Below are 26,909 nucleotides of genomic sequence, written 5' to 3'. Positions count from 1 at the left end.
AACAGATCTTTCAGAAAAACATCCAATCTTGATTTAAAACTGGTCAGTGATCAAGAATCGACCACAACCCTTGTAAATTGTTCCAGTGGTTAATTACCCTCACTGTTAAAAAGTTATACCTTGTTTACTGTTTGAATTTAGCTAGCTTCAACTTCCAGCCTTTAACCTTCTGTTTGTTAAATAGATTGAGCTCCTTGTGTCTATCATTGTAAGGCATGTTTCTAATCCATTAATCATTCTTGTGGCTCTTCTCTGAACCCTCTCCAATTTCAACATCATTCTTGAATTGCAGGCACCAGAACTAGATGAAGTATTTAAACTCTGGTTGCACCAGTGCCAAGTTTAGAGGTAAAATAACTTTTCTATTCCTACTCGAGATTCCACTGTTTATGCATCCCAGGATTGCATTAGCTCTTTTGTTCAGAGCATCACATTGGGAGCTCATGTTCAGCTGATTATTCGTCACTTCCCCCAAGTCTTCTTCAGAGTCTCTGCTTCCCAGGATAGAGTCCTCTACCCTGTAAGTGTGGGTAACACTAAGTGAGGTTTACAGTTCAGGAGGTGGTACTCTTCCCTAAATCAGTGTTCTTGTTTTGAGCTACTGTGCTGGTAGAGGTGGGGACTTTAGGATGCATTGTATAATCAGTATCCTCATCATTTGTGGTTTATCAACAGACCATACCATTTTTCACAAAATCCCAGATGAATTCCAATTTGTATAATTACAATCTGTCTCCCTAAATTCCCCCTGCATTTCAAAGTAGGTGGAGTCGGACTGATTCCACATGATCTTCCACCTTGTGTAGTTATTTGCACGTGGGTAAAACAAATTCATTGAATGTGCCTTGTGCATAGGCCCTCAGCAGAGGGTCTCCCTAGCTGTCTTGGTATCTCCAGGAGAGAGTCTAGTGGATACTGAACTACAGATTAAAAAAACAAAAACAAACAAACAAAAAAACCCCATAAAATTGAACTTGGAAATGTAATGGAAGTTAGTCCCAATCACAGAGTACAGGTGTAATGTGTTTCATATATAAACACTGCTAAGAACGCAGGCTGCTACATTCTGCATTAATGAAACTTCCTAATGGTGTTTAGGGATAGCCTCATGTTGAGCACATAATTGTAATCCAGTGTCAAGGTGACAGAGGTTTGGATACCTGTAACAAGAACAGCATTATAGACACAGAACAGTCAAAATAATCATGCCAGTCCCACTTTTGGTGTAATGCACACCTTAAAGGCAAGGGAACTTAATTGCAGTGTAAGAAATTCTGAGGTTGAAAGTTGTTTTTTATTTTAAGCTCTGATTCAGTTAATGTCAGGACTGAAAAGCTGTACAGCAATCCTGCTAATTTTTCTTTTACATCAGGCCTCATGTTTGGCAGAGATGGAGCAGTGCTATTTTGTTGGATTATGCCAGTTCTTCTTATCAAATGCAGAGCTTGCCAAGCCAGTTTGCGGCACCCTCATCAGCAAAGTGCAGAGCCCTCAGACCACCCTCAAATCTGGTCAGAGGGCAGCTGTCAGTGCTATGTGACGTTGTCTGTCTTTGGCCACAGCTGTATGTGAGATCCTCTCATTGTTCCTCAGGTGCAGGGGTGCTGGAACAATTTGTATAGTGGGGGTGCTGAGGGCCATTGAACCAAACTGCAAACCCTGTATATGATGGAAACCACTTCAAGCCAGGGAGTGCAGCAGCACCCCAACCACCCCTAGTTCCAGCACCTGTGCTTAGGGGTGAAGACTGGCTGCACATTGACCCTGGTCCATTCAAAATCTGTTCAGAAGGACCCATGAGCAGCATGGCAAATCAAAGCTGGGTACATGCACAGTCAGGTCAGTTATAGGAGAGTGGTTTCTGACATCAGCTCCAGACTATTCTTCATGCCACATCAATGTTACAGAGAAATCTGGGCACGGCAAGTAGGCCTGCAATGGGTGCTTTGAAGACAGGTGTGCTTTTGGGTAGTCAAAGAGGACTGTATGGTGGCAGGTTTGGGTTTGCCCTGATCTTCTCACCCATTGAGGCTGTAGCATCCTCACAACAGATGTGTGGATGAGTGGCTTACCTCGGGGAGTCATAGTGCTGGGATGGACGAAATCATCCCAGTTACGATGTGCATGGTTGAATGTATCTGTGTGTCAACCAACTTGTTGTAAGACAGATGGAGCCAGACCAGAGTACAGCTGCAGAGTAACAGAGAGCTAACTCAGATGATTAGAGAATTTGAGTGTTTGCTCCCCATGAAGTCCTGGTCATTTTGCTTAGAAGATATGTTCTGAGTCTTCACGTTAGGTGCCTTTTCCTCAGGTGGTTAAGATATGTAAGAAATCTATCAAGGATTATGCCGAGGTAGTTTGGCTGGGATTCATATTTCAAGTGATGAGAAAGATGTTCAGCATTTTTTCGTGAACCCATGAGTACCCGGTTCATACCAGGGAAACTGATGATCCAACCAGCAGACAGCATTTGAAGTCCTTTCTAGGACTGAATCTTGGTCACTTGCCAGCCAACATTCCTGATGTAATTCTGCCTACCCCCCGAACATTTAAGCCTTTGAACTAGCCCTGAGAATACTACAGCTCAACACTGAGGGATTGTCGACAGCTAAACATAGCATTCTCAGTGATTAAGCCAATGATGCTACATGTTGTGTGAGTATGTATATTTCCCACCAATGGACTTGCATGGAAACAATGGCTTGTCCCTGTTTTGTACCGTAATCAGTAATGCACTCTTCTCCAACAATTTTCTTGGCTATTGGCTTAAGTACTTATTATTTCTTTAGTATCAAAAACCTATTTTGCCTTTTTTTTCTATTATGATCAGTAACAGTGTATGCTTTTAAAAAAGGAAATGGGTAAATGAAGGTGCAGTTTTGTACTGAGGAAGTTTGTAACTGTGAGCTTCACTGCAGGAGGTAAGGTTGGGTTTGTTTTTTTTTAAAGTTGTTGGATTTATTTTTAAATCCCTCTAGTCAGTTGATTGAAGAGTCAAGTTTTCTGCTTTGCCCTCTGCTGGTTGACTCTTAAAGTCTTATGTACCTCATCAAGCAAAAGTTATCTTGAGCCTTTCTGTCTTCCCAGAAGATCATGGATTCTGACTGAGTTGCAGGGCAACCTATCCAGGAGAAAGACTGGCCATCTGCAGAAGAGCAAAATAATTTTCCAATCTCTCTTGTTTTGATTTTTGGCCCTCCATTTTTCCAGCAATACATTTTATTGTGTTTCGGTTCCTGCAGCTACCAACCTTAACATCCCATTCGTGTCCTTCCATTCCCAGCTCTGTGCCTCCCACCCTGCTGATCCTACAGAATGACTTCTCACTCCCAGTGCCCCAAAGCCTACAATCTCTTCTCATTCAAATCCTTCCTAAAGTCTCACTTCTGGAATTCCCACAAACCTTAACCCACATCAGTTGCCTTCTTTTTACCAGTCCTTTCACACTGCCTCTATTGCACCATATCAGGACTTCATATCAGGAAGATCTGACTCTCAACATCAAAGAAAAATTAAAGAACTCTAGATCTCACAAACTTCCAGCACAATAAGGTGGTTGGGACTAGCCTAATGGTATAGGGGTAGCATAATGTACTATTGTGCAATGAATCAGGATTCAGACAAGTTCTCTGATACCTGAACAACACATTCAGCTTTTGGGAAGATGGACTACTGTAGCCAATTACTTCATTTTATCATTCATTTATTGTGTAATGTTATGATTAACTAACATGTCATGTAATTGTAAGCAGAGTCAGAATGAGCTCTACCCTGACATCTGGTGGAGAGCTGTGGAAAAGGACTTCAAGGGCTGATCTCGTTTGCATGGGCACACCCACCCTGCCTAGAATGATGGACTGCTTGCCCAAATGGTCACTTTGGCTGCTGTGGGATCCCCAGTCTCTTTGTCACTGGGGCAGAAGTAATAAAGCATTGTTATCGTCGTTATGTGAATCAAGGACAGTAGAACTATACTTGGCATTTTATGAAAGAGGGACTCGCCCTCAACTAAGTAACACTCACTAGGCAACGAACATGGGTTCCAAACCCAGTGAATTGAGAGAGACTGGGGACAGGTATGTGTACCTGATAGTTTGGGACTCTTCTGAGGGCCTGAAACACTATTTTGACCTCTCCTCTCTCTGCTATGTCATAGCAGAGCTAATTTTGGCTCTATTAGGAGTCTCATTACATGCTGCAGAGCTGAAATCACTGATACCTAGGTCTAAGTATTAGACCTAATTTGGGGTAGTGGTGCACAAGCACTAAGGCTCCCCTACTACCAGCTAAAAATCACTGCTAGCTGAAATCACTAAAGAGCTGAAGTTACTAAGAGCCGAGATCACTGAGAGCTGTGTTAAGTGTGAGGGGGGGTTTGAAGACAAGTTGGTGAGCGGACAGCAGGACGGCTAGCGTGGAGAGCAGAGCAGAGTGGCTAGCCGGGCAGCTGGCAGAGAGGAGCGGACAGGAGCATGTAAGATGTCCCCCATACCTCCCTCCACTTCCACCCAGGCTGGGAGGTAAACTCTGCAGATGAACTTCTGAACTCTGCGGGGGCTGCACTGACCAAGGACAGAAACTGTGTGTGTGTGTAGGGTGACTACTGGGTTGCTGGACTTAAGATCTTGAGGGGAAAAGGACACTGCCAAACTTACTTGGGAATGGGTCTTTTGCTCATGGTTGGTGTTATGAATCCTGTTTGTGGTGTTTCCCCAACATAATGCCACATTGTTTCCCTCCTTTATTAAAAGGCTTTTGCTTCACTCAGACTCTGTGCTTGCGAGAGGGGAAGTATTGCCTCTTAGAGGTGCCCAGGGGGGTGGTATGTAATTGTCATAAAGGTCACTGGGTGGGGGCTCGAGCCAGTTTTGCATTGTGTTATTGAAACGGAACCCCTAGATACTGAACCCGGCCCTTGTTGCTGCCAGCTCTGATGGGCAAAAGGGTTACATAATGTATACTCATTGTATGCTAAATAGATTTAAATTGTAGGATTATAGAAGTATAAAATTGATCAGTAGTCAAAAGGGATAAGAATGCATTAGGTATCTAAGTAAGTAGGGCTGAAATGCAAGGCCTACAGGCAGAGGCATGTAAAATGTCAGCTTAACCATACTAGGACTTAGGCCTAAGAAATGCTTGACATAAATAAGTGACCAAAGAATGACCCTGTGCTACAAGGTTACAGGAAAAGATGTGCAAATGGCTTAAAAATTAACCACAAGAGTAATTTTGACTACAAGATACCTGGTAGTCGCATTGTTCTAACAGGGGCCCTAACTGCAGGGTATACATTATGCATAAATGCTAATGAGAATAACCAACCTATGAAAAATGGGGTACACCATTATTTTTGGGGGAACAAATACAAATAAGGAAAAAGAGGGTGGACACCTTCACACATTTGTGCAGAGTGTAGGTGTAGTCAGAATCACAAGATAAAAGAGGGCTCCCAGACTGGGTAAAATGAGTTCCCTACAGGAAAACTCCAATAGGAACTATCCCTCTACTGATGATCAATTGGCAAGGCATCCATCAGACCTTAGAAATATTGTTAAGCATGCGAGTATGACTATATTTGTAACTTGTGCTAGGTCTTTATATAATTTCTATATGCATGGGTAATCATAACCTTAAAAACCTTTAATAAAACTTGTAAAACAGACCAGACCTTGTACTTGTGAATGTATGTATGGCCACTAGCCTTGGTCTTTATGTGTTCCTAGAGACTCTAAATCTGAAGCAAGTAGCAGAGGTGACTTTCACTCTCTTAAGCTTGAAACTAGCCACCAGAGCCAAACCTACAGTGGCATAATACCACATTACTAAATTCACTTTAAATAACATAAAAGGTTACAAACACCCTGCAGAGATTTCTAGTGATTCCAAAACACTCAGAAATTATATTTATGGGCTCCAGAAGAAGTGAGATCCAATCCTCATGAGTCAGAAAAGAGTCCAACACATGGTTGAAGGTGAGGAGGAGAGTCAGAAAGGGGGAATGTTGTGAGGGGATGCTATGGTGACTCTTACAGATCAGAGCCGGTTTTGTATAACCTCTCAGATTAAAAAAAACTCATTGTTTTGTAATTTAAGACATTCGAACTGAAAATAATTGTTTACCTCCCTCTGTAAAGAGGAATTAATCCCTATTTGCTGTTCTTTACCAGAGTAAAATAATTGATTTGACATATGGATGTGCAGAACATAAATGCAACATTAAGCCAGGATTATATGTACGTTACTATTGGAAGACTTTGCTGTGGTAGCAAGTGGAGATCTGATATTTCTGATAATGTAAATACATTTTCCAGTGGCTGAATAATGAAAATGGACTCTATTTTGTTTGCCTATGGATTATTTCCAAGGTGCACAATAGGAAATCCTTGATAAGAGTTGTTGATTGAAGTGTTACAGCTAAAAGGATTTCAGCAAGATAAATGAAAATTAATGTTATATTCTAGTACTTTTATAACCAGAAACAAGAAAAACAATCATCCCCAAAGTTACATTAATATTATTGTTTTAACCCTTTGATTATACCGAGGGAATACTGAATCCCTAGTATTTCTTTAACTGGTTTAAACAAATACATTTTCACCATAGCGACCAAGGAACATGTCAGCGGAGTGATTCAGAAGCACTTTCTCTCATTCAAAACCATGTAATTTTTCATCACTAATTGACTTATTATTGCAGAACCATTTGTGTTGCTATATTTAAGGCTATGAGAACAACATTGCCCAAACCCTGTGGGAGTACTCAGAAAAGTTAATAAAACCTAACACTGTTTAATGTTTCTGCTACCTCTCCCTGCACTGTGGAATCCCTTTTCACTCTTAAGGTGCTTCCAGAGGACACTCTCCAGAGAAGAAAGCCACAGAGGACTGGGAGACAGCAAAGAGACACCAGGCTACCATACAGGGGGCCCTGGCTTTCTGAGTGTGGCTCTCAGAGGATCCACAGAGGGTGAGAGATTGAACCCCTGCTCTTCCAGGAGCAAAAAGGGAAGGCAAATGCCACCCCAAAATGGAAGAATTAGGAGGGAACTGTTTTTGTTTCCTTCTTCCTTGCCCTCCTCCTATGGGCATATCAGCAGAAGAAAGGGGTCTAGGTCTTAGATGACTGCTGTATCCAGTAAATAAGAGCCAGAGTGAGGGACCAGGAGCCGGAAGGTCATGCTGGGATCTAGCCCTGTCTGGCACTGGATTCCTCTGTGGCTTTGGGAAAATCAGTGAAGCTAGTAATGTTTACCAACCTCCCAGAAGTGTTGTAAGTGTTTGCAGAGTTCTTTAATGACATAAACCTCTCTATGTACTAAGTATTTATTATTTAAGGCCTAATAAAAGGTTATTGTCAAGGCTGACTGGCCTCAATTTAACTTTGAAATTGTTTTTATTTTACTGCTCTCCTGGACCTGGAAAGTTGTTCCACTCCTTAAAATGAAGATCACAACTTAAATTCAAATTTATGTCCTAGATGATTAGACAAGTTTTAAGCCTGTTATTTTGTGTGTAGTGTGTGTGGGGTTGTGATCACAGGCAAGTTGTTAAGTTCGGTACCATCTGTATTTTCCTTCCAGAACAAATATAGCCACGATATTTGCCTCTTTATTTCTTGATGGTGTATCAGTGCATGGGGTGTGTTACAGGGTGGCACCCACCTCTCGCGAGCATCCCAGGGCAGGTGTGCATCTGCTCCACTCTGTCTGTGGTAACCCCTGTCAGTGGTTTTTCAGGCAGTTCTTTTGAGACTCAGCCCTCTGACCGAGTCACGCATTGTTGGTGTGCAAACAAAACAAATCCCTTCTGCAGCATACAGTCCAACTGGGTCTATTTCAGGGCCCTCCATAATGTCCTGCAGCCCTCCTCAGGCTCAGTCCTTTAATAGTATGACAGTCTTTACCTGGCCTGGGTATTGAGCCATACCCCAAGGCTTCCTCCATGGAGGCAATGGCTTTGCCCTCTCTGGATCCTTCTGGCCCCAGCTCGCCAGCTGAGCCACTAAGCAGTGCAGTTCCCCTTCTGAGAGTGTATCACATTTCAATATTCAGGCCACTTCCCCGTGGCTAATGCGGGGGAGGGAACCCAGACCCACCCACTACTCCTGGTCTCAGCCCAGGACCCTCTGAATAGCAGCTATGTGCCACTGTGTCCTCTTTAACTCTTCACTATGCTGCTTCAATTCCCTGGGAAACTTCTCCACAGCCCCAGCACCTTCACATATGCTTCATTCTTACTGTAGGGTTGAAGTCTTGTACTCAGTCCAGCAGCCAGCCAAGAGCTCCTCCTTGATCCCCTGGTCCCTGCCAGCAACTGTTCTGTCTGCAGTCCTGTAGTTCCCTCAGCCATCTAAGAATGCCATCCACTCTCCTCCAGCTCCAGGCAGCAAGTGCTTGTCTTGAGCGTTGCAGCTCTTTTTATACGGCCTACCTGGGCCCCGATTGACTACTCCTTGCAGTCACTCTAGGCAGCCTGTAGGAATTCTTTACTGCTTCTTTCTGGGACGGTGTGTGGTAGTATCCGGAGCCCTCCAGAAAGGGCCTCTGGGCCTGGTACACCCCATCACAGGGTGCAACACCAAACATATCAGTATCAAGGCATTATTCTGTATCCAGACATATCAGTGGGGGAGAACCCGGTCCCAAAAATTTGCAAAGAGCTCCATGTTGTAGATGCCTGTACCTGCAAAAGCACAGGGATGAATCCACATGGAGCTCACTGCAAGATCAGAGTCTATACGTGCTTGATCCTGTCGTCGGTCATTCATTAGGTATCACCTGTCATACTATATTTAAAAATCACCAATTGCACTGCAGGGGATGCATACACTTCATATGACTCATGCTGAAAATGCATGAGCTACTTTCCAAACAGAAAAGGTGGCCCTGTCCAGGCTCTGGAGACAAATTAATGTCGGACAAACATACAGAGGTTAGTCCAAAGGGTATGACACACAAGAAGAGTGGTGATTGGCCATATCTTGATAAGTTATTTATTTTGTATACACACAAGTTATGTAGCTTCCTGCTGCTTTCCAAGCTTTGTGGTATTATGCTGCCAGTCAGAAAGCAGCACTGAGCCCTAAATGTTTGCAAAGGTAGGTGGAGTCTCCCCTCCATAAATATATATGAAGGGGCACAACCCCAGGCAGATTTCCCTCTGTCTGCACAGAATGCCTTCACCCTGGCATGTAGTGGAAGCCCTTCCAATGGGGCTCTGTACAGAAGGGACTCCTCAAGGGTTTGGGACAGGAGAAGGTGCAAATGGCGCTTCAGGATTTCATACAGATCAGCTTGATTTCCACAATCGAAGGATCCAGCAAACTGCAGCAGGGTTCCTAACAAAGTCACATGGAGGCACAGCTGTCCTTCTGGATGGGTCCTATCTCTGTGGATCTCATGGCTCCTTTCCTTCTGGATCCCAGATTGAGAAGCTTCACCTGCTGCCAAGTCAGCGAGCCCTCAAATTCTGCCCCCTTAGAGGATGCTTTCCAGGAAAATCTCTGAAGTTATCCTCATGGAATGTTCCTGCCTCTCTGCCCCCTTCCCTTAGGTTTGTCCATGGTAAGAAGTGACCTGATGCTTCTAAATTTACCTCTCCTTGCATCCCCACCTACACTCATTAAATTAAGGGTGGGAGTATGATCCACAGATCATTTTAATTTGAACAGGAGAAGCATATAATATGTATGTACCAGTCCTCATTTCAGCAGCTCTGTAAAGTTTACCCAAACAGCAATAGCTTCTTAGAGAAGCAGAGGGGGAGAAATAGGAATTCCAACTTGTAATACATAAACTTTGCTTATGTCACTAAAAATATTTTAAGACTAGAAGAAAGAAACTTAACTAAAGTCACAGATAAATACTTTCTCTGGTAGAAACTGTCTGTGGTAACAAAACTAGCTATTCCTTCTTAGCTGTGAAATATTACTCAAAATGTTCATCTTTAATGTCTAAAGCTCTACAATACCTTTTTATGACTACACAGCATGACACATAAAAGCTTATACATTGTTCATGAGACATCAACCACAATAAATAAGTGGTGCTGCTGAACCAGAAGAATTTAACCTAACCAGACTGTACCACAGTCAGTTCCAAAAATATAGCATTGTTAATTAAATAAGTCCACACTTCCCATCATCTGGAATTAAAGAATGCTAGGTGGCACATATGCCAATATTCAGTCACTTTAAACACAGGTATGCCTTTAATTCAGTATTATAGTATCATGTTTATGATATCATTGCTTGATTATATAGGATCATAAGAATTGCTGTACTGGATCTGACCTATGGTCCATCTACTCCAGTATCCTGTCTCCATGGCCAGCACCAGATACTTCAGAGAAAGGTTTAAGAACCTTGCAGTCAGCAGATGTGAGATAATCTGCCCTTAAGAAGTTCTCATCCTAATCTCTAATAGTTAGAGATTTAAACCCCGAAGCATAAAGTTGTAAATGCCTTCTAAATGTTTTGTTAACATTAACTTTTATAACTCTGACTATTCTTGTTATCCATACAAACATTCAATCCCTTTTTGAATCTTGCTAAATTCTTGGCCTCCATGACATCTTGCAGTCAATGAGTTCCACAGTCAAATTTTGTATTGCATGAAAAGGTATTTTCTTCTGCCAGTTTTGAATTTTCCCTTTCAGTTCCATTGCATGTCCCCTTGTTCTTGTGTGATAAGACAAGGAGGATAGAAGCGCCTGATTTAGTTTCTCTAGACCATTAATTATGTTATATACTTTTACCATGTCTCCTGTTATTTCTTTTTTTTAAGATAAACAATCCTAATCCTTTCAATCTAATTATTCTCATTCCCCTTCTCTTCTTCTGCATTATCCTTTTTGAGATGAGGTGACCAGTACTGCATATGGTATTCAATATGAGGGTACATCATTGGTTTATATGATGGTGGTATAATATTTTCAGTATTATTCTTGTAATGGGGTCAGCACCCATTTCTCGTGTGTGCCCCCTTTTCTCTGGCCAATAGTGCCTGCAAACACAGTTCTTTTCACGGGGGAGGGGCAGACAACACCCACCTCTCATGGATGGCCCCCTTTCTCTCGGTTACGTGTGAGCCTGCTTTTCTTTTCTGGTGATACATCAGGGTGGCTCCTGCCTCTCGCAAGCGCACCCCCGGCCACTGGTTCTCTCAGCTGGTCTTCAGCAGCTCAGTCCTCAGCTGAGCCACACATGCTGTCCCCCTTCTGGGGTATACAGTCCCAAGTTCTCATCATAACCCTGGTATGGGGCCGTTGTTCTAAGGCTTCTTCTCTGAGGGACCGCCTTCTTCAACCGCCTAGCTGGGGCCCACCTCAGTACCCTTGAGTCAGCTGGTGTCCTTTTCAGCAGCCCTTCCTGGGCTAAGTCTGCAACCAGACCAGCAGCGCCCATCTCTGTACCCTCGCCTGGTCTGGCCAGGTCCTGGACTCAGTCCCCTGGGCTCAGTCTGCTCTCACTGACCTTTTCATAGTCCTGCTGCTGTTCTATCCAGCCACTTGGTCTTGGCAGCCTTCCCTGGGCTCAGTTCTGCTGGGTGAGCTCTCTGCAGTGAGCTGTCCATGGCCGGCTGCTTGTGTAGCCCACCAGGCACTGAGTCCTCCCTCGTCAAGCTCCACACAGCAACCGAAGGCTCTGCTCTGCTGCTGCTTGCCTTTTATCTGGCCCTTCTGGCCCCTTATTGGTCACTCCAGCAGTCCCTCTGATTGGCCGCTCTTCTGCAGCCAGGCTAGGCTGCCTGGAGGACTTCTCGCTGCTCTATTCTGGGACAAGGTGATACACAGCCGTGAGCCTCCAGCAGGGGGCCTCAGACCTAGTCGATCTTGCCACAATTCTCCATTCCATTTCTTAAGTAGCCTTATTGCTTTTTGCCCATAGCTGAACATAGAGCCATGGTCTTCATTGAGCTGTACATAGTGATGCCCAGGTCACTTTCCTTAGTTGATACAGATAATTTATAACCCTAAAGCTAAAGTGTATTAATAATTCAAATGTTTCTCTCCAATGTGCATTACTTTGCATTCATCAACTTTGAACTTCATCTGCCATCATGTTGCCCCATCACCTAGTTTGTCAGGCCTGCTGAAGTTCCTCATATCTTTTGTGGACTTGACCAGCCTAAGGAAGTGTCATCTGCAAGCTTTGCTATCTCACTGTTCACCTCCTTTTCCATGTCATTAATAAATATATTAAACAACACTGGACCTAGTATAGAACCTTGAGGCATCCTGCTGTTAACTTTTTGACATGATGAAAACTGACTCTTTATTCCTACTCTTTGTTTCTTGTCTTTTAGCCGGTATCATCCATGACAATACTTTGCTTCTCACCTGATGGCTACTTTACTTCTTTTGCAGCATCTTGTAAGGTGTATTGGCAATTGTCTTTTGAAAGTCGAAATAAATTATATCAACTGGTTCTTGGTCAGATATGTGAGGGTGGGACACTGCTGCTTTGGAATTTCAGAGAGCTTTTTTTTTTTTAATTAGGATTTATATAGTAAAGTCCCATCCTAAGCATCTTTAAGGATGTCTCACATGACAGAGTGGGGAAAGGGACTTGGCGTACATCGCTGTTCCAAGTTTAAAGTGCAGCATGAAAGAAGAGATGAGCGTAGCAGTTGGACAGGGTGAAGGGAGCAATCGGAACAGAAGGTCACTGGCAGTATACAGAGCAGTAAGTGTGAGATGGGCAGTGCTCCACTCTGGAGACGTCTGAGAATTTCCATAACACATTCAGATGGCATTTGATGAATTCTATGAGTGGGATTATTTGCTGATTAGAATTTTGTAAAAGAGAAGTCTTTTGTGCTCTTAGAAAATGGGATGTTCCACTTGTCACTGATACATTTCTTTTCAGTCTGAAACACAAAGGATCTTGATGACAATGACTGTGGTTAATCAATAAAGACTTTTAAAGTAGAGATACAACTAAGAATGCACCATGGTTTATGTATTAGGATTCCTCCCCTTAAAAGCTCTTTTTTTTCCCTTTTTTTTTTTTTTTTTTGGGTAGCTTTCTAGGCAGGGCACAGAATGAACTCAATACAACAGCTGACTGATCAGGGCATTATACTGTGCACTCTAAATTTTGTGGACTGGGGTTGTATTTAGTGATTCCTGCTAGGAAATGATAACAAAATGACCACATGCCTATAGTAAGCCAAAGATACTCGGCATAATTTTGAGATTTATTTTTTTCATTCAGCTTGTAACGCAGTTATGTGACTATCCCAGAAAACAGAAAAGTTTGAAGTCCTACTGGAAGTTTTCATAGATTCCAAAGCCAGAAGGGAGCATTGTGATCATCTAGTCTGACCTCCTTTATAACACAGGCCAGAGAACTTCTCCAAAATAATTCCTAGACACATCTTTTAGAAAAATGTCCAATCTTGATTGACAAATGGACAGTGATGGAAAATCCACCATGACCCTTTGTAAGTTGGTCCAATGGTTAATTAGTCTCACTGTTAAAATTTACACCTTATTTCCAATCTGAATTTGTCTAGCTGCAGCTTCCAGCCACAGGATTGTGAAACAGTCAACATTATGATCAAGCATTGGTTATGAATGGCAGATGTTTCTGGAGAGACTATTACATTAAAAAACTTCCCCTTTCTATGCTATTCACACTATTTACATAAACCATTTGAATATGCTCTTGACACCTTTACAAATATATTGATAACTTGAGTTTCACATTTGTGTTTGCTTTAGGTTTTTGTTCTTATTAGATTATACTATTTTAATGTATATATCATAGGGAAAAACAATAGACATGTTAGAAGGGCCAATATCTTGCTGTTCTTGGTCTTCATGTTGAAGCACATTAGATTCTAAGCAGATTTCTCTGTCTATTGCACATGAGCACATTTGTAAAACTAGTACAGTGGTATGCTTTTTTAAAATTGTGTGTAACCCTTCTGCCCGTCAGAGTTGGCAGCAACAAGGGCCGGGTTCAGTATCTAGGGGTTCCATTCCAATAACACAATGCAAACCAGCTCGAGCCCCCACCCAGTGACCTGGGACAAATATATACCACCCCCGCTGGGCGCCTCCAAGAGGCAATACTTCCCCTCTCGCAAGCACATAGTCTGAGTGTAGCAAAAAGCTTTTTAATAACAGAGAGAAACAATGTGGCATTATGTTGGGGAAACACCACCAACAGGATTCATAACACAACCCATGAGCAAAAAATCCACCCCAAGCAAATTGGGGCATGCCCTTTCCCTTTGGTTCTTGAGTCCAGCAACCCCAAATCACCCAAAGTCCCAAAAGTCCAATGACCCAAAAGTCTCTGTCCCTGGTCAGGGCAGCCCCAGAATTCGAAAGTTTATCTGCAGAGCTTTACCTCCCAACCTGGGTGGAGATGGGGGGGGAGAAAGAGAGAGGTAAGGAGCACCTTACATGATCTGAAGCTGACCGCCCCACAGCTCCATAGGCCTTCGCTCCGCTCCGCTCCACTCCACCAGCTGCCCCATGAACTGTTTCGCTTGGCTCAGCGGCCCACAAGCAGCTCCCGCCAACCCACGAACTGCTCCACCAGCCTGTTCACAAGGCACTCCAGCCATCCCGCAAACTGCTCCACAATATATCTTCAGGCTCCCCCACTAATTAACACAACACTCAGTGATTTCAGCTCTTAGGTGAATTCAGCTTGTAGTAAGGGAGCCTCAGTGCTGGTGCACCATTAGCCCAAAGTGAGCTCAGCAGCCTGCAACTAGACTCCTAATGGAATCAAAATTAGCTCTGATATTCCACAGTGGAGAGAGGAGGAAGCGCAATTAGCATGTAAGGCCCTCACCAAGGGGCCCATACCACCAAGTATTAATACTTGTCCCCAGCCTCTCTCAATTCACACAGTTTTGGAACCCATGACCCTTGCCTATCGAGTGCTACTTAGTTGATGGTGAGTCCCTCCATCATAACAAAAGGCCAAGTACAGTTCCAAGCACAGTTCCCATAATCAGGGTAATTACAATTTATTCTTCCTGCCCCAATAAGAGAGACACTGGGGATCCCACAGCAGCCAAAGTGACCATTTGGGCAGCTATGGCCTCATTCTAGGTGGGGTGGGTGTGCCTATGCAAATGAGATCGGCCCCCGAAGTTCTTTTCCACAACTTGCCACACCTCACCACCGGATGTCAGGGTGCAGCTCATCCTGACACTGCTTACATGTGGAATTGTTGAAACATTACCCAGAGCTGAGGTTCTCTCTGAAGTTCTATAAGAACTAAAGTAGTGCTAAGGAGGACAGGTTTTAGTTTTGGTTTTGCAAAAAAAAAAAAATCACTGGCCAGAATTGGTTTGAATCCATGTTCTAGTTTTTCCAATCCACCAACATTTGGGAGGTTTGGATAAAAGGGTCTAGGTTCGTCCTATCTCTACTAGAGACAAATCTGGGAGGGGATGGGGGCCTTGGTTCTGCAAAACATAATTCAAGTTTTCAATTTGTAAATACCAAAACAAGGGATAGTTTGCAAACAGGCCCCATTTGGTCCTGTTTTTAGCTGTGAGGGAAGTTTTAGATAAAAGGTTATTTTTTGGTGTATTTGTAATCAGAACCAATACTGGTCATGGCTAGTGCTCTAAATATTTCTGGAGATTTATAATCTGGACCAGAAACATGTTAGAAGATGATTTGGGCCATAGTATTGTTTCTATTATGCTGTGTTGTGCTGCCATCAAGAAGGTCTTTTATTTATAGACAATCACAGACCTCATTAAAGCTGATGGGTAGTGAACCATCCTTCATTCAGGCTAAGTGGAAGGAGCAATTAAAAACCACTTTATATAATGATAACTAGAAACAATAGTGACAGGTTTCAGAGTAGCAGTCATGTTAGTCTGTATCCGCAAAAAGAAAAGGAGTACTTGTGGCATCTTAGAGACTAACAATAACTTTGTTAGTCTCTAAGGTGCCACATGTGCTCCTTTTCTTTTTGTAGAAACAATAGAAAACCACCACCCAAGGCAACTGGCTACATGGCAAGGTTAAAGTCAGAAGTTAAGCCACATGGTCTCGGGATTCTCTGGGACTGATTGCAAATGCAGGGGCTAAAGGATTGTCTGATGTGTGTCTGTGTGTGAGAGAGACTCAAAAAGTTACCGGTAACTGAGAGAAGCAGTGGTGAGCATGGTCCTGGGAGAAAGTCGAGAGATAGAACTTCTTTTGGGCACAGTACTTGCTGGAAAGGCAGATGTGGCTGCTGTTGGTTCATACTGTGAACAGAGAACCTAGAGTTTGCATACATTTTTTGCAAATAAACTGGATTGTACCAAAAGAAATATTTGACTATCATCGATTTCTGCTTCTAATGGAAACAACTCAGCAAGGCCCCAAATATTGGATATTTGTCAGGATAAAAGGAGCAACGTTACATTATTTGAGGTTTGATAGTCTGTCAAGGGGTCAGGATTTGGGAGAAGAACTACAGAGTCTGTCAAGCATGCTAATTCACTTAATAAAATAGATGAGCTTCAAAGAGCATGTTATGGACTATACTACTTATCCAGGCCCTGGGAGGCTCTCAGACAATTTGAGTGGGCTTGTCCTGACAGAAAGAATTGGATGGTGATAAGGAAAGCATAATTATGCTTCAATTCCTGCTTTGAGAGCTCTGCAAGCTTACAGAGAGGAAGGGGTGTGTGAAAACAGGCACTCTGATATTACTATGATAAGGACATAACAATGGCCATACTGGGTCAGACCAATGGTCCATCTAGCCCCATATCCTGTCTTCTGACAGTGGACAGTGCCAGATGCTTCAGAGGGAATGAACAGAACATGGCAATTCGTTGAGCGATCCCCCACCTGTCATCTAGTCTGAGCATGTGGCAGTCATAGGTTTAGGGACACCCCTGGACCTATCCTCCATGAACTTATCTAATTCTTTTTTGAGCCCAGTTATACTTTTGGCCTTCACAACATCTCCTGCTAATGAGTTCCACAGGTTGACTGTGAAGAAATACTTCCTTTTGTTTGTTTTAAACCTGCTGCCTATTAGTTTCATTGGGTGACCCCTAGTTCTTTGTTATGTGAAGGGGCAAATATACTTCATTATTCACTTTCTCCACACCATTCATGGTTTTATAGACCTCTGTCATATCCCCCATAGTCATCTCTTTTCCAAGCTGAACATTTTCAGTCTTTTTAATCTCTCCCTATACGGAAGCTGTTCCACACCCCTAATCGTTGTTGTTGCCCTTCTCTGTACTTTTTCTAATTCTAATATCTATTTTGAGACGGGGTGCCCAGAACTGCACCAAGCCGTGGGTATAGGGCTTTATATATTGTCATTATATTATTTTTGTCTTGTTATCTATCCCTTTCCTAACATTCTGTTAGCTTTTTTTGGCTGCTGCTGCATATTGAGCAGATGTTTTCAGAGACACAGTGACTCCAAGATCTCTTTCTAGAGTTGTAGCAGCTAATTTTAGACCCCATCATTTTGTATATATAGTTTGGATTATGTTTTCCAATGTGCATTACTTCGCATTTATCAACATGATGATCATGACATAAATGCCTAAGCAGTTCGGTTTAAATTATACTTAGGCAAGACTCAGATACAGGATGTTTCTACCTTAACAGCTTGCAACTTCCAGATGGTGAAAGGAAAAATATCTAACCAGTCATTCCTTTATTTGTGACACGGCAGTATTCTGCTTCTCTTATAACACTGCCAAACGCTTGCCATCTGGAGAGCAAGAAGTTTTGTGCCTAGTCCTTTCTTTAAGACCTTGTCTGTTCTCTAATTAGGATTCATATATGAATTCATGAAATAGCTAGCATCTAAATTATGTTTCATTTTCTGATTTGTCAACAGAATCTTGTGCTCTAGCTTCCATTGCTAATGAATTGTTGTTCTGACTTCACACCAGTGTATATGAAGAGGAAAGTGAATACAATAAGTTCCTAAACTTGCAGTGGATGATGCTAGAATTTCCAAGAGTCTTTTTTTCTCTAGTCTTGTGAGTGTTTTATGCTTTGTTGTGTCTGGGTCTTCTGACACATAAGGTCTCACTCAGGGTTTGTTGTGGCTGCTTACAACATGGCTTCTTCAGCCTCCTGAGTTCTCAGACAGTTCTCCAGCAACTGTTGCTTCCAAACAGTTCCTCCCAGGAAACAGCATGCTGCCTGAAAGTGTCTTTCATATTGTTACAGCCGGCTCAGTAAATCACTCCCTTGTTGATGAACAAGGGTTCTAAAACAGTTTCTTACTTTTAGAAAAGCAAACATAATAGCGTCAGACTAAAATAAGGATAAAGCCTGCAGTACATCAATAGACCCCGATAATGGCAATGTAACTAATAACTGGACTCAATGGAAAGAGAGAATGGAACTGATATTTGCAGTCCCAGATGCTGATAAGTGGTTAGTTTCAGATAAGTATTGGACAAAATGTCTAATCTCAGCAGAGTGTGGCACTTAAGCAGCAAATTAGCAGATACACAAATGAACCAAATCTACCATTTCCAGTGTTTATGGTTTTCCACAATCCCAAGAAAGATACATCTATTCCAATAAATCTGTTCCGTGAAAGACAGAAAGCGGCAGCACAATCAGCCGATGAATGGATAAAACAACTGTACCTAATAGTGCTACAGTAATACAAATCAATACAACTGTGCTTTTCATAATAGTACTAACACAATAAAATAGTATTGTTATGGGCTCAACCTCCAAATAGCTGCATGGTGAAAGTAGTGCAGGAGAATGAACCCACAGAAGAAAAAACTGATAACCTGTGGGTCATGGGACACTCCACTCATCACTGGAGCACCTCCTTCTGGCTGTATCTGGGAATTAGCTCTGCCAGTCTGATACCCTTCCTGCAGTTGCTCACGCCATCACTCTCTCAGCCTCTCTGTCTTGGGACTCAACTACTCTTGCTTCATGGCTTGGCCCTCCACCCAGGTCACTGTAGTCCTCACCTTCTGGGGTATCAAAGGACCCACAGTGCCAGGCATTCTTCCCTCTTGCTGCCTCTTAACGCCCGCTCCCCAGGGGCTGGTAGGGGAACCCAAGCCCACTCTCAACCCTGGGTTCCAGCCCAGGGATTCTATAACAAGCAGTCAAGGTCTGCACTGTCCTGAACCTTGCACCTGTCTCCCTCAGGTACTTCCTACCTTGCCTTCTCTCATCCTGAGAGTAAAGCCTCCTTCTACTCTCAGGTCCTGGGCTTATGCCGGCCCCTCTTGTTCCTGTCCAGCTAAGCTTCCTCTTTAATTAACTCTCTTTACTCCCTGGCTTCTCCTCCAGGTGCAGCCACTGTGCCACCTAGCTACCTTAACTCCTTCAGGCCTTGTGTGGGGTGGACACCCCATGACACCATATGTTTGAAATGTCCAAATGTCCAAATACTTAACACTTATAGCACTGTGCATCTTCAAAGACCTGTAGTAACACATGCTTACAACACCCCTGTGAGATAAATAAGTAAGTATCCTTATCTCTGTTTTCAGATGGGGAAACTGAAGCCGGGAGTAGAACCAATATACACAAGACCACACTAAGTCAGTACCAGAGTGGGGCATAGAACTTGGGAGTTCCTGGCTACCAAGCCTGCATTTGTTTCCATAGGCTATGCCATAAATACATAAACAGTTCTTGAGCCCTTGTTCCTAAATAACTAACTGGCTCCTCATGTCCCTTCCCACAAATCATCTGAGTGTGCAACAGTAGTCTAGAATCCTTTGTAACCCTGACCCATGCCAGGTGACTGGGACCAAGAAAAAAAGTATCATATGACTTTTAAAAACCAGCTTTATATCTGTGGATAATCTAAGCACTATACCCAGATGTACAGACACTCTTTTCCAAAACTATGTCTTATATAGTTTTTTTAACATTCGTTTTAATAAATTTTTTACTACTCTGCTGCACACCTTAGTCTGGAAAATAGCAGGGAGGTGTGAGATTTAAAATGTAACCTGCTTGAGTAGACTTCATGGAGGTGCAGGAGAGGAGATGTTTACTGCTGAATGAGGGGAGGTGTCAGTGCTGTGGAATAAGAATATAAGAGCTACCACACAGGATCAGAAGATGGTTCATCTTGCCCAGTATCTTTACTCCAACAGTGGCTCATACCAAAGGTTCAAGAAAGAAGAAACCTGAAGGGTTTCTTCAGGTATGTTGGCAACAAGAAGAAAGCCAAGGAATGTGTGGGCCCCTTACTGAATGAGGGAGGCAACCTAGTGACAGAGGATGTGGAAAAAGCTAATGTACTCAATGCTTTTTTTGCCTCTGTTTTCACTAACAAGGTCAGCTCCCAGACTGCTGCGCTGGGCATCACAAAATGGGGAAGAGATGGCCAGCCCTCTGTGGAGATAGAGGTGGTTAGGGACTATTTAGAAAAGCTGGACGTGCACAAGTCCATGGGGCCGGACGAGTTGCATCCGAGAGTGCTGAAGGAATTGGCGGCTGTGATTGCAGAGCCATTGGCCATTATCTTTGAAAACTCGTGGCGAACCGGGGAAGTCCCGGATGACTGGAAAAAGGCTAATGTAGTGCCAATCTTTAAAAAAGGGAAGAAGGAGGGTCCTGGAAACTACAGGCCAGTCAGCCTCACCTCAGTCCCTGGAAAAATCATGGAGCAGGTCCTCAAAGAATCAATCCTGAAGCACTTGCATGAGAGGAAAGTGATCAGGAACAGCCAGCATGGATTCACCAAGGGAAGGTCATGCCTGACTAATCTAATCGCCTTTTATGATGAGATTACTGGGTCTGTGGATGAAGGGAAAGCAGTGGATGTGTTGTTTCTTGACTTTAGCAAAGCTTTTGACACGGTCTCCCACAGTATTCTTGTCAGCAAGTTAAGGAAGTATGGGCTGGATGAATGCACTATAAGGTGGGTAGAAAGCTGGCTAGATTGTCGGGCTCAACGGGTAGTGATCAATGGCTCCATATCTAGTTGGCAGCCAGTATCAAGTGGAGTACCCCAAGGGTCGGTCCTGGGGCTGGTTTTGTTCAATATCTTCATAAATGATCTGGAGGATGGTGTGGATTGCACTCTCAGCAAATTTGCGGATGATACTAAACTGGGAGGAGTGGTAGATACGCTGGAGGGGAGGGATAGGATACAGAAGGACCTAGACAAATTGGAGGATTGGGCCAAAAGAAATCTGATGAGGTTCAATAAGGATAAGTGCAGGGTCCTGCACTTAGGACGGAAGAACCCAATGCACAGCTACAGACTAGGGACCGAATGGCTAGGCAGCAGTTCTGCGGAAAAGGACCTAGGGGTGACAGTGGACGAGAAGCTGGATATGAGTCAGCAGTGTGCCCTTGTTGCCAAGAAGGCCAATGGCATTTTGGGATGTATAAGTAGGGGCATAGCGAGCAGATCGAGGGACGTGATCGTTCCCCTCTATTCGACATTGGTGAGGCCTCATCTGGAGTACTGTGTCCAGTTTTGGGCCCCACACTTCAAGAAGGATGTGGATAAATTGGAGAGAGTCCAGTGAAGCGCAACAAAAATGATTAGGGGACTGGAACACATGAGTTATGAGGAGAGGCTGAGGGAGCTGGGATTGTTTAGCCTGCAGAAGAGAAGAATGAGGGGGGATTTGATAGCTGCTTTCAACTACCTGAAAGGGGGTTCCAAAGAGGATGGCTCTAGACTGTTCTCAATGGTAGCAGATGACAGAACGAGGAGTAATGGTCTCAAGTTGCAGTGGGGGAGGTTTAGATTGGATATTAGGAAAAACTTTTTCACTAAGAGGGTGGTGAAACACTGGAATGCGTTACCTAGGGAGGTGGTAGAATCTCCTTCCTTAGAGGTTTTTAAGGTCAGGCTTGACAAAGCCCTGGCTGGGATGATTTAACTGGGAATTGGTCCTGCTTTGAGCAGGGGGTTGGACTAGATGACCTTCTGGGGTCCCTTCCAACCCTGATATTCTGTGATTCTATGATTCTATGATTCACAGGGAGTGTACAGAACAGGGCAACTATGGAGTGATCCACCTCATCTTCCGCTTCTGGGGGTTGGAAATGTAGGGTTGTTCTAAACATGGGGTTGTATCCTTGACCATCTTGGCTAATAGCCATTGATGGACTTATCCAGTTCTTTTATGAACCCAGTTATACTTCTGGTCATCACAGCATCCCATGGCAATGCATTCCCCAAGTTAGTTGTGTGTTGTATGAAAAGTATTTCCTCTTGTTTGTAATAAACCTGCTGCCTGTTAATTTCATCAGCTTTTTGTATTGTGTGAAAGGGTAAATAACACTTTTCTATTAACTTTTTCCACACCATTCATGATTTCATAGACTTCTATCATATCCCCCTTAGTCATCTCTTTTCTAAGATGAACCTCCCTAATCTTTTGAATCTCTCCTTGTATGGAAGCCCTTTAGCATCTTTGTTGCCCTTCCCTGAACTTTTCTCATCTCCACAATATCCTTTTTGAGAGAAGGGAACCATAACTGGTTCAAGGTGTGGGCGTACCAGGGATTTATTAGTGGCATTATGATATTTTCTGTCTTATTTTCTATCCCTTTCCTAATAGTTCCTAGCACACTGTTAGCCTTTTTGACCACTTGCACATTCAGAGGAAGTTTTCAGAGAACTGTCCTGGTGATGACTCCAAGATCTCTTTGTTGGTGGTAACAGCTAATTTAGAACCTATCATTGTAAATGTATATTGGAGATTATTTTTTCAAATGTGTATTACTTTGCACTTATCTATGTTGAACTTCGTATGCCATTTTGTTGCCCAGTCACTCCGTTTTGTGAGATCCCTCTGTAATTCCTCGCAATCTGCTTTGGATGTAACTATCTTGAATAATGTTGTGTTGTCTGCAAACTTTGCCACTTCATTGTTCGTTTCCCCTTTTCAGATCTTTAACAAATATGCCTAACAGCACAGGTCCCAATACAGATCCCTGTGGGGGCAGTCCACTGTTCACCTCTCTGAATGGTCAGTCTTAAAACTGACCATTTATTCCTCCTGCCCTTTGTTTCCTGTCTTTCAACTAGTTTCTGATCCATGAGAGGGCCTTCCCTCTTATCTCAATTGCTACGTAGTTTCCTTAAGAGCCTTTGATGAGGACCTCATCAAAGGCTTTCTCAAAATCCAAGTACAGTATACCGAGTGGATCACTCTTATCCACATACTTGTTGACTCCCTCAAAGAATTCTAAGAGACATGATTTCCCTTTACAAAATCTGTGTTGACTCTTCCCTGACAAATCATGTTTATCTATGTGTCTGATAATTCTGTTCTTTACTGTTGTGTCTATCACTTTGCCCCGTGAAGTCAGGCTCACGTGCCTGTAATTGCCAGGATCTCCTCTGAAGCTCTTTGTTAGAGGCAGATAAAGAGATGAGAGAAACATCAGTTTTTTCCTCTCACAGAAAATGACAACTTCCAAGCATTAAGGACTTTAAAACATATTTTTTACATAAAATACAATATTGATGTTAAAAAAAAGCTAATTCCATTTTTTATTTGTCTGGACTTTTTTTTTTATTTTTATTTTTTTTCACCTTACAGTCCTACAGAGAAACTGGCACATGGAAGCTCTGTCACCATCTGTTGACAGTTTAGGAAACTGCAATAATATATTTTTATTCACATTTCTCACGCATTAAGTCACCTTCATCACTTTCAGCATCAAGACTGGAAATTTGGGTGGACCTTCTCTTGCAGTTTGGACAGCTGTTTTGGTATGTCCCCAGTTGCTATTTCCATCGTCTTTACTTTTCTCAGTCATTTCCTTTGGAAACCTGCTACTGAAAATTCTTTCTATTGATCAGGCAGCTTTTCCTGCCAGGTGTATTCCCTGCAGATTTCTGGGCGAGAATACAGAGCTACTTCTCTTTCATTTGTTGTGTCCTTAATGCTACACTTGTATTCATATCTGATTTATGAGAATGGGTTTGGTGATGCAATGCACAGTTCAAACAGCAATAAATGTTTTCCGTATAGTTCCTCTTCACATTTATTTCCCCTTTGTATCTATATACACACCCTTACTTCTCCATCCAGTGATCACAGCACTTGTACAGCCATAAAATAAGATTATACATTTTTTCTGTTGGCATGTAAACAAGCCTCTTTATAAATAGAATTTGTTAAGTATTTTTGAACAACGAAAGCTACAGTAACCAAAGTGACACATCCAGCCTTGTTCTTTTTTTCATTGTTGTTATAACTTTGGCCAGATCCACAACTCAGATTTGAGACCCAGAATTACAACTAGAAGTTTAATGAAGTAGGCTTATTGTAAATGATAGCTTAGTTCAGTTAATGCAATAAGATGAGGAAACTTTTTTAGGCTCACCCATATCATATTGCTCTATGTTTGCCTTGCAGTACATTCAACCAGAGCTGAAAAAAAATTATTCCTTAATAATTTGACTATTGATGGACACAATGTTTTGATAAAATATGTTTTTTGTGTCTATTATGCAACAAGTCCTCATAAAAATTAAGGGTACCCTTCTAAATAAAAATCATATTTTTATCAGAATATTTCTTACCTACCATTTTTATAAGTAACCCCTAAGATTACTAAGGTTAGAAGGAATTCAAGGGGAGAGGTGTCTCTAGTTATTTTCCAGTGTCTTCCTTTGTATGAATTTGATCGTACTTTCTATGCAGTCAGTGTCACTGTTTCCTTGTATAGTCAGTTAGGCCATGATCCTCCAAGCCGCTCTGCATTGGCAAACTCCTGTACCCATGAAGTCAACAGGCCTCTGAGGTAGAGAAAAGGTCTGCTCATGTTCAGTGGCTTACAGGACCTGGGCCCACCATAACTCATATCCCATTTTGTTTGTGTAGGACAATGACAGGAGAGGCATTTTTAAGACAGGGAAATGTGAAGGTAAAAATCACAAAAATAGGCAGGAGACACAGAGGCAACTTTACTATCTGAAATTTACTTTTAATTCCTTGTTTTATATAAACTAGGTTTCAAGTTGACAGTGTTCTAGGGTGACCAGACAGCGAATGTGAAAAATCGGGCGGGGGTGGGGGGTAACAGGAGCCTATATAAGAAAAAGACCCAAAAATCGGGACTGTCCCTATAAAATTGGGACATCTGGTCACCCTACAGTGTTCTTTAGTTAAAAGTTACAAAATAGTGATACAATGTAAGGGAACAATGACCATTAGTGTCAAATGTTGTTGGAATGTGATTTCATGTGTTCTTATTAGGTATGCTGGAGGATGAAAAGTCAACTCAGACCTGTGTTACCATGTCCTCGACTGCAAGTGGAATAATTAATACTGAGAAGAAAACTAACTGTGGTACTCAATGCACAAAACCTGCAGTCCATCCCTCTGGAACGATGACACAGAAACACAATAACTTCAGAACAGCAGAGGTAGGTTTATAATTATGTTCTGTGACTCTCAGGACTAGCTTCAATGGAACTACAATTATTTTTGTGACAATTCTCCATTTTACAGTCAAACCCCATTTAGCATCTTGAAATACAATAAAATACGTACACTGCAGCCACAGCATATTGCATGAGAAGCTGCAGATCTGGGCAGAGGCAGACTTTGAATCTACGTCTTCTGACTGATGATTAAGTGCTGACAAGGGACAGACCCAAAGGCCCCTACCCAACTGCACAGTAGGATCATCAGACAGGTTCTCTCAAACATTTACCTCTGGGATGGGAGAACAAGCATGGGAAATTTGAGCCCAAAAGGAATTTGTCTGAGAAAATAGACAGCAACTGGAAAAGGGAGTTTAGAATGGAAGCCACATCTCAATCTTACCTCTAATGTTCATTAATAGCAAACACAATAGTATGTGTGTGTTTATTTTAAACCTCCTTGTACTGTATTATTCATCCTTCATTGCTTCTGCAGCATGGAAATATTTCCCCTGTGACCTACACCCAGTTGTGTCTTTCCATTTAAGTATTGCAGTAGCAGGAGTACAGGGACACATTCCACGTCAACATGACTTCAAGAGCAATAGGGGGATTGCCGAAAATGAAAAAGTGCAAATGCTTGTCATAATCATGAGTCCATTGAGAAATTTAATAGTCAAATTGAATATGGTGTAACAGAATCAATGTAATTATAAAATCCAATTTGTAAGAGACTTGGCAGCATTTCAGAATTAGATTCTACAAATGATAGCTCTAATCTATTATTCTTATTTTTTTAGCAACAAGAATACAAACATTTTAAGAAGAGCTCTGTGTAAGCTCGAAAGCTTGTCTCTCTCACCAACAGAAGTTGGTCCAGTAAAAGATATTATCCCACTCTTCTTGTCTTTCATTTTATTTGGTGTTACTAGAGATGATGGACCAATTCCTGCAATCCTTAAATCATGTTACCATTGACTGCAATGGGGCTACTCACATGAGTATGGATTACTTAATTGGGCCCTCTATCATTGGCTTGGAATGCATTCTTCCAACTTTTTCTGTCAAACAAAGATGCATGCAATCAATTATTATATCCATGTGCACAGAGAACTTGGTTGACACTAAGTCAAATCTTGGTTATGTGATTTATGTGAGTACTCTCACTGACTTCACTTTGCCTTCTATCTTTATTGGGAGGCAGTGTTGCCTAGTGCACAGCACACAGGACTGGGGCTCAGGAGACCTGGGTTATATTGCTGGGTCTGCCAATAGCCTGGTGGGTGACCCTGGGGAAGTCACTTGTTCGTGCTGTGCCTCAGTTTCCCAATCTGTAAAATGGGAATAAAGCTCTTTGAGATCTACTGATGACAAGTGCTATCTATTTATCTATATAGCTATCTAAACTAGGTATTATTATTTATTACAATATCTATTCCTCCGTTGTCTTGCTGAATCAAACTGTAGTGCCAGCAAAGGTGTATGTCAGTAAGGTGAAAAGGATATGGGCCTAAAAGAAATTGATAATAAAAACAATTAATAAAATAATGAAGGAAATA

General features: G+C 42.4%; 1 protein-coding gene across 1 annotated transcript in view; it reads left to right on the top strand.

The window, feature by feature from the left end:
- BAALC (BAALC binder of MAP3K1 and KLF4) overlaps positions 1-26,909 on the top strand; it is a 40,540-nt gene that overhangs the window by 9,105 nt on the left and 4,526 nt on the right. Inside the window, exon 2 of the mRNA XM_073330402.2 lies at positions 25,181-25,350. Within this exon, the coding sequence (XP_073186503.2) occupies positions 25,181-25,350 (170 nt within the window). The remainder of the gene's footprint in view (positions 1-25,180; positions 25,351-26,909) is intronic.

Source organism: Lepidochelys kempii, chromosome 2 (genome assembly GCF_965140285.1).
Source record: "Lepidochelys kempii isolate rLepKem1 chromosome 2, rLepKem1.hap1, whole genome shotgun sequence".
In the NCBI taxonomy this organism is placed as follows: domain Eukaryota; kingdom Metazoa; phylum Chordata; order Testudines; family Cheloniidae; genus Lepidochelys; species Lepidochelys kempii.
The sequence above is the reverse complement of the archived record's forward strand: the minus strand, read 5'-3'. Positions and strand labels throughout refer to the sequence as shown.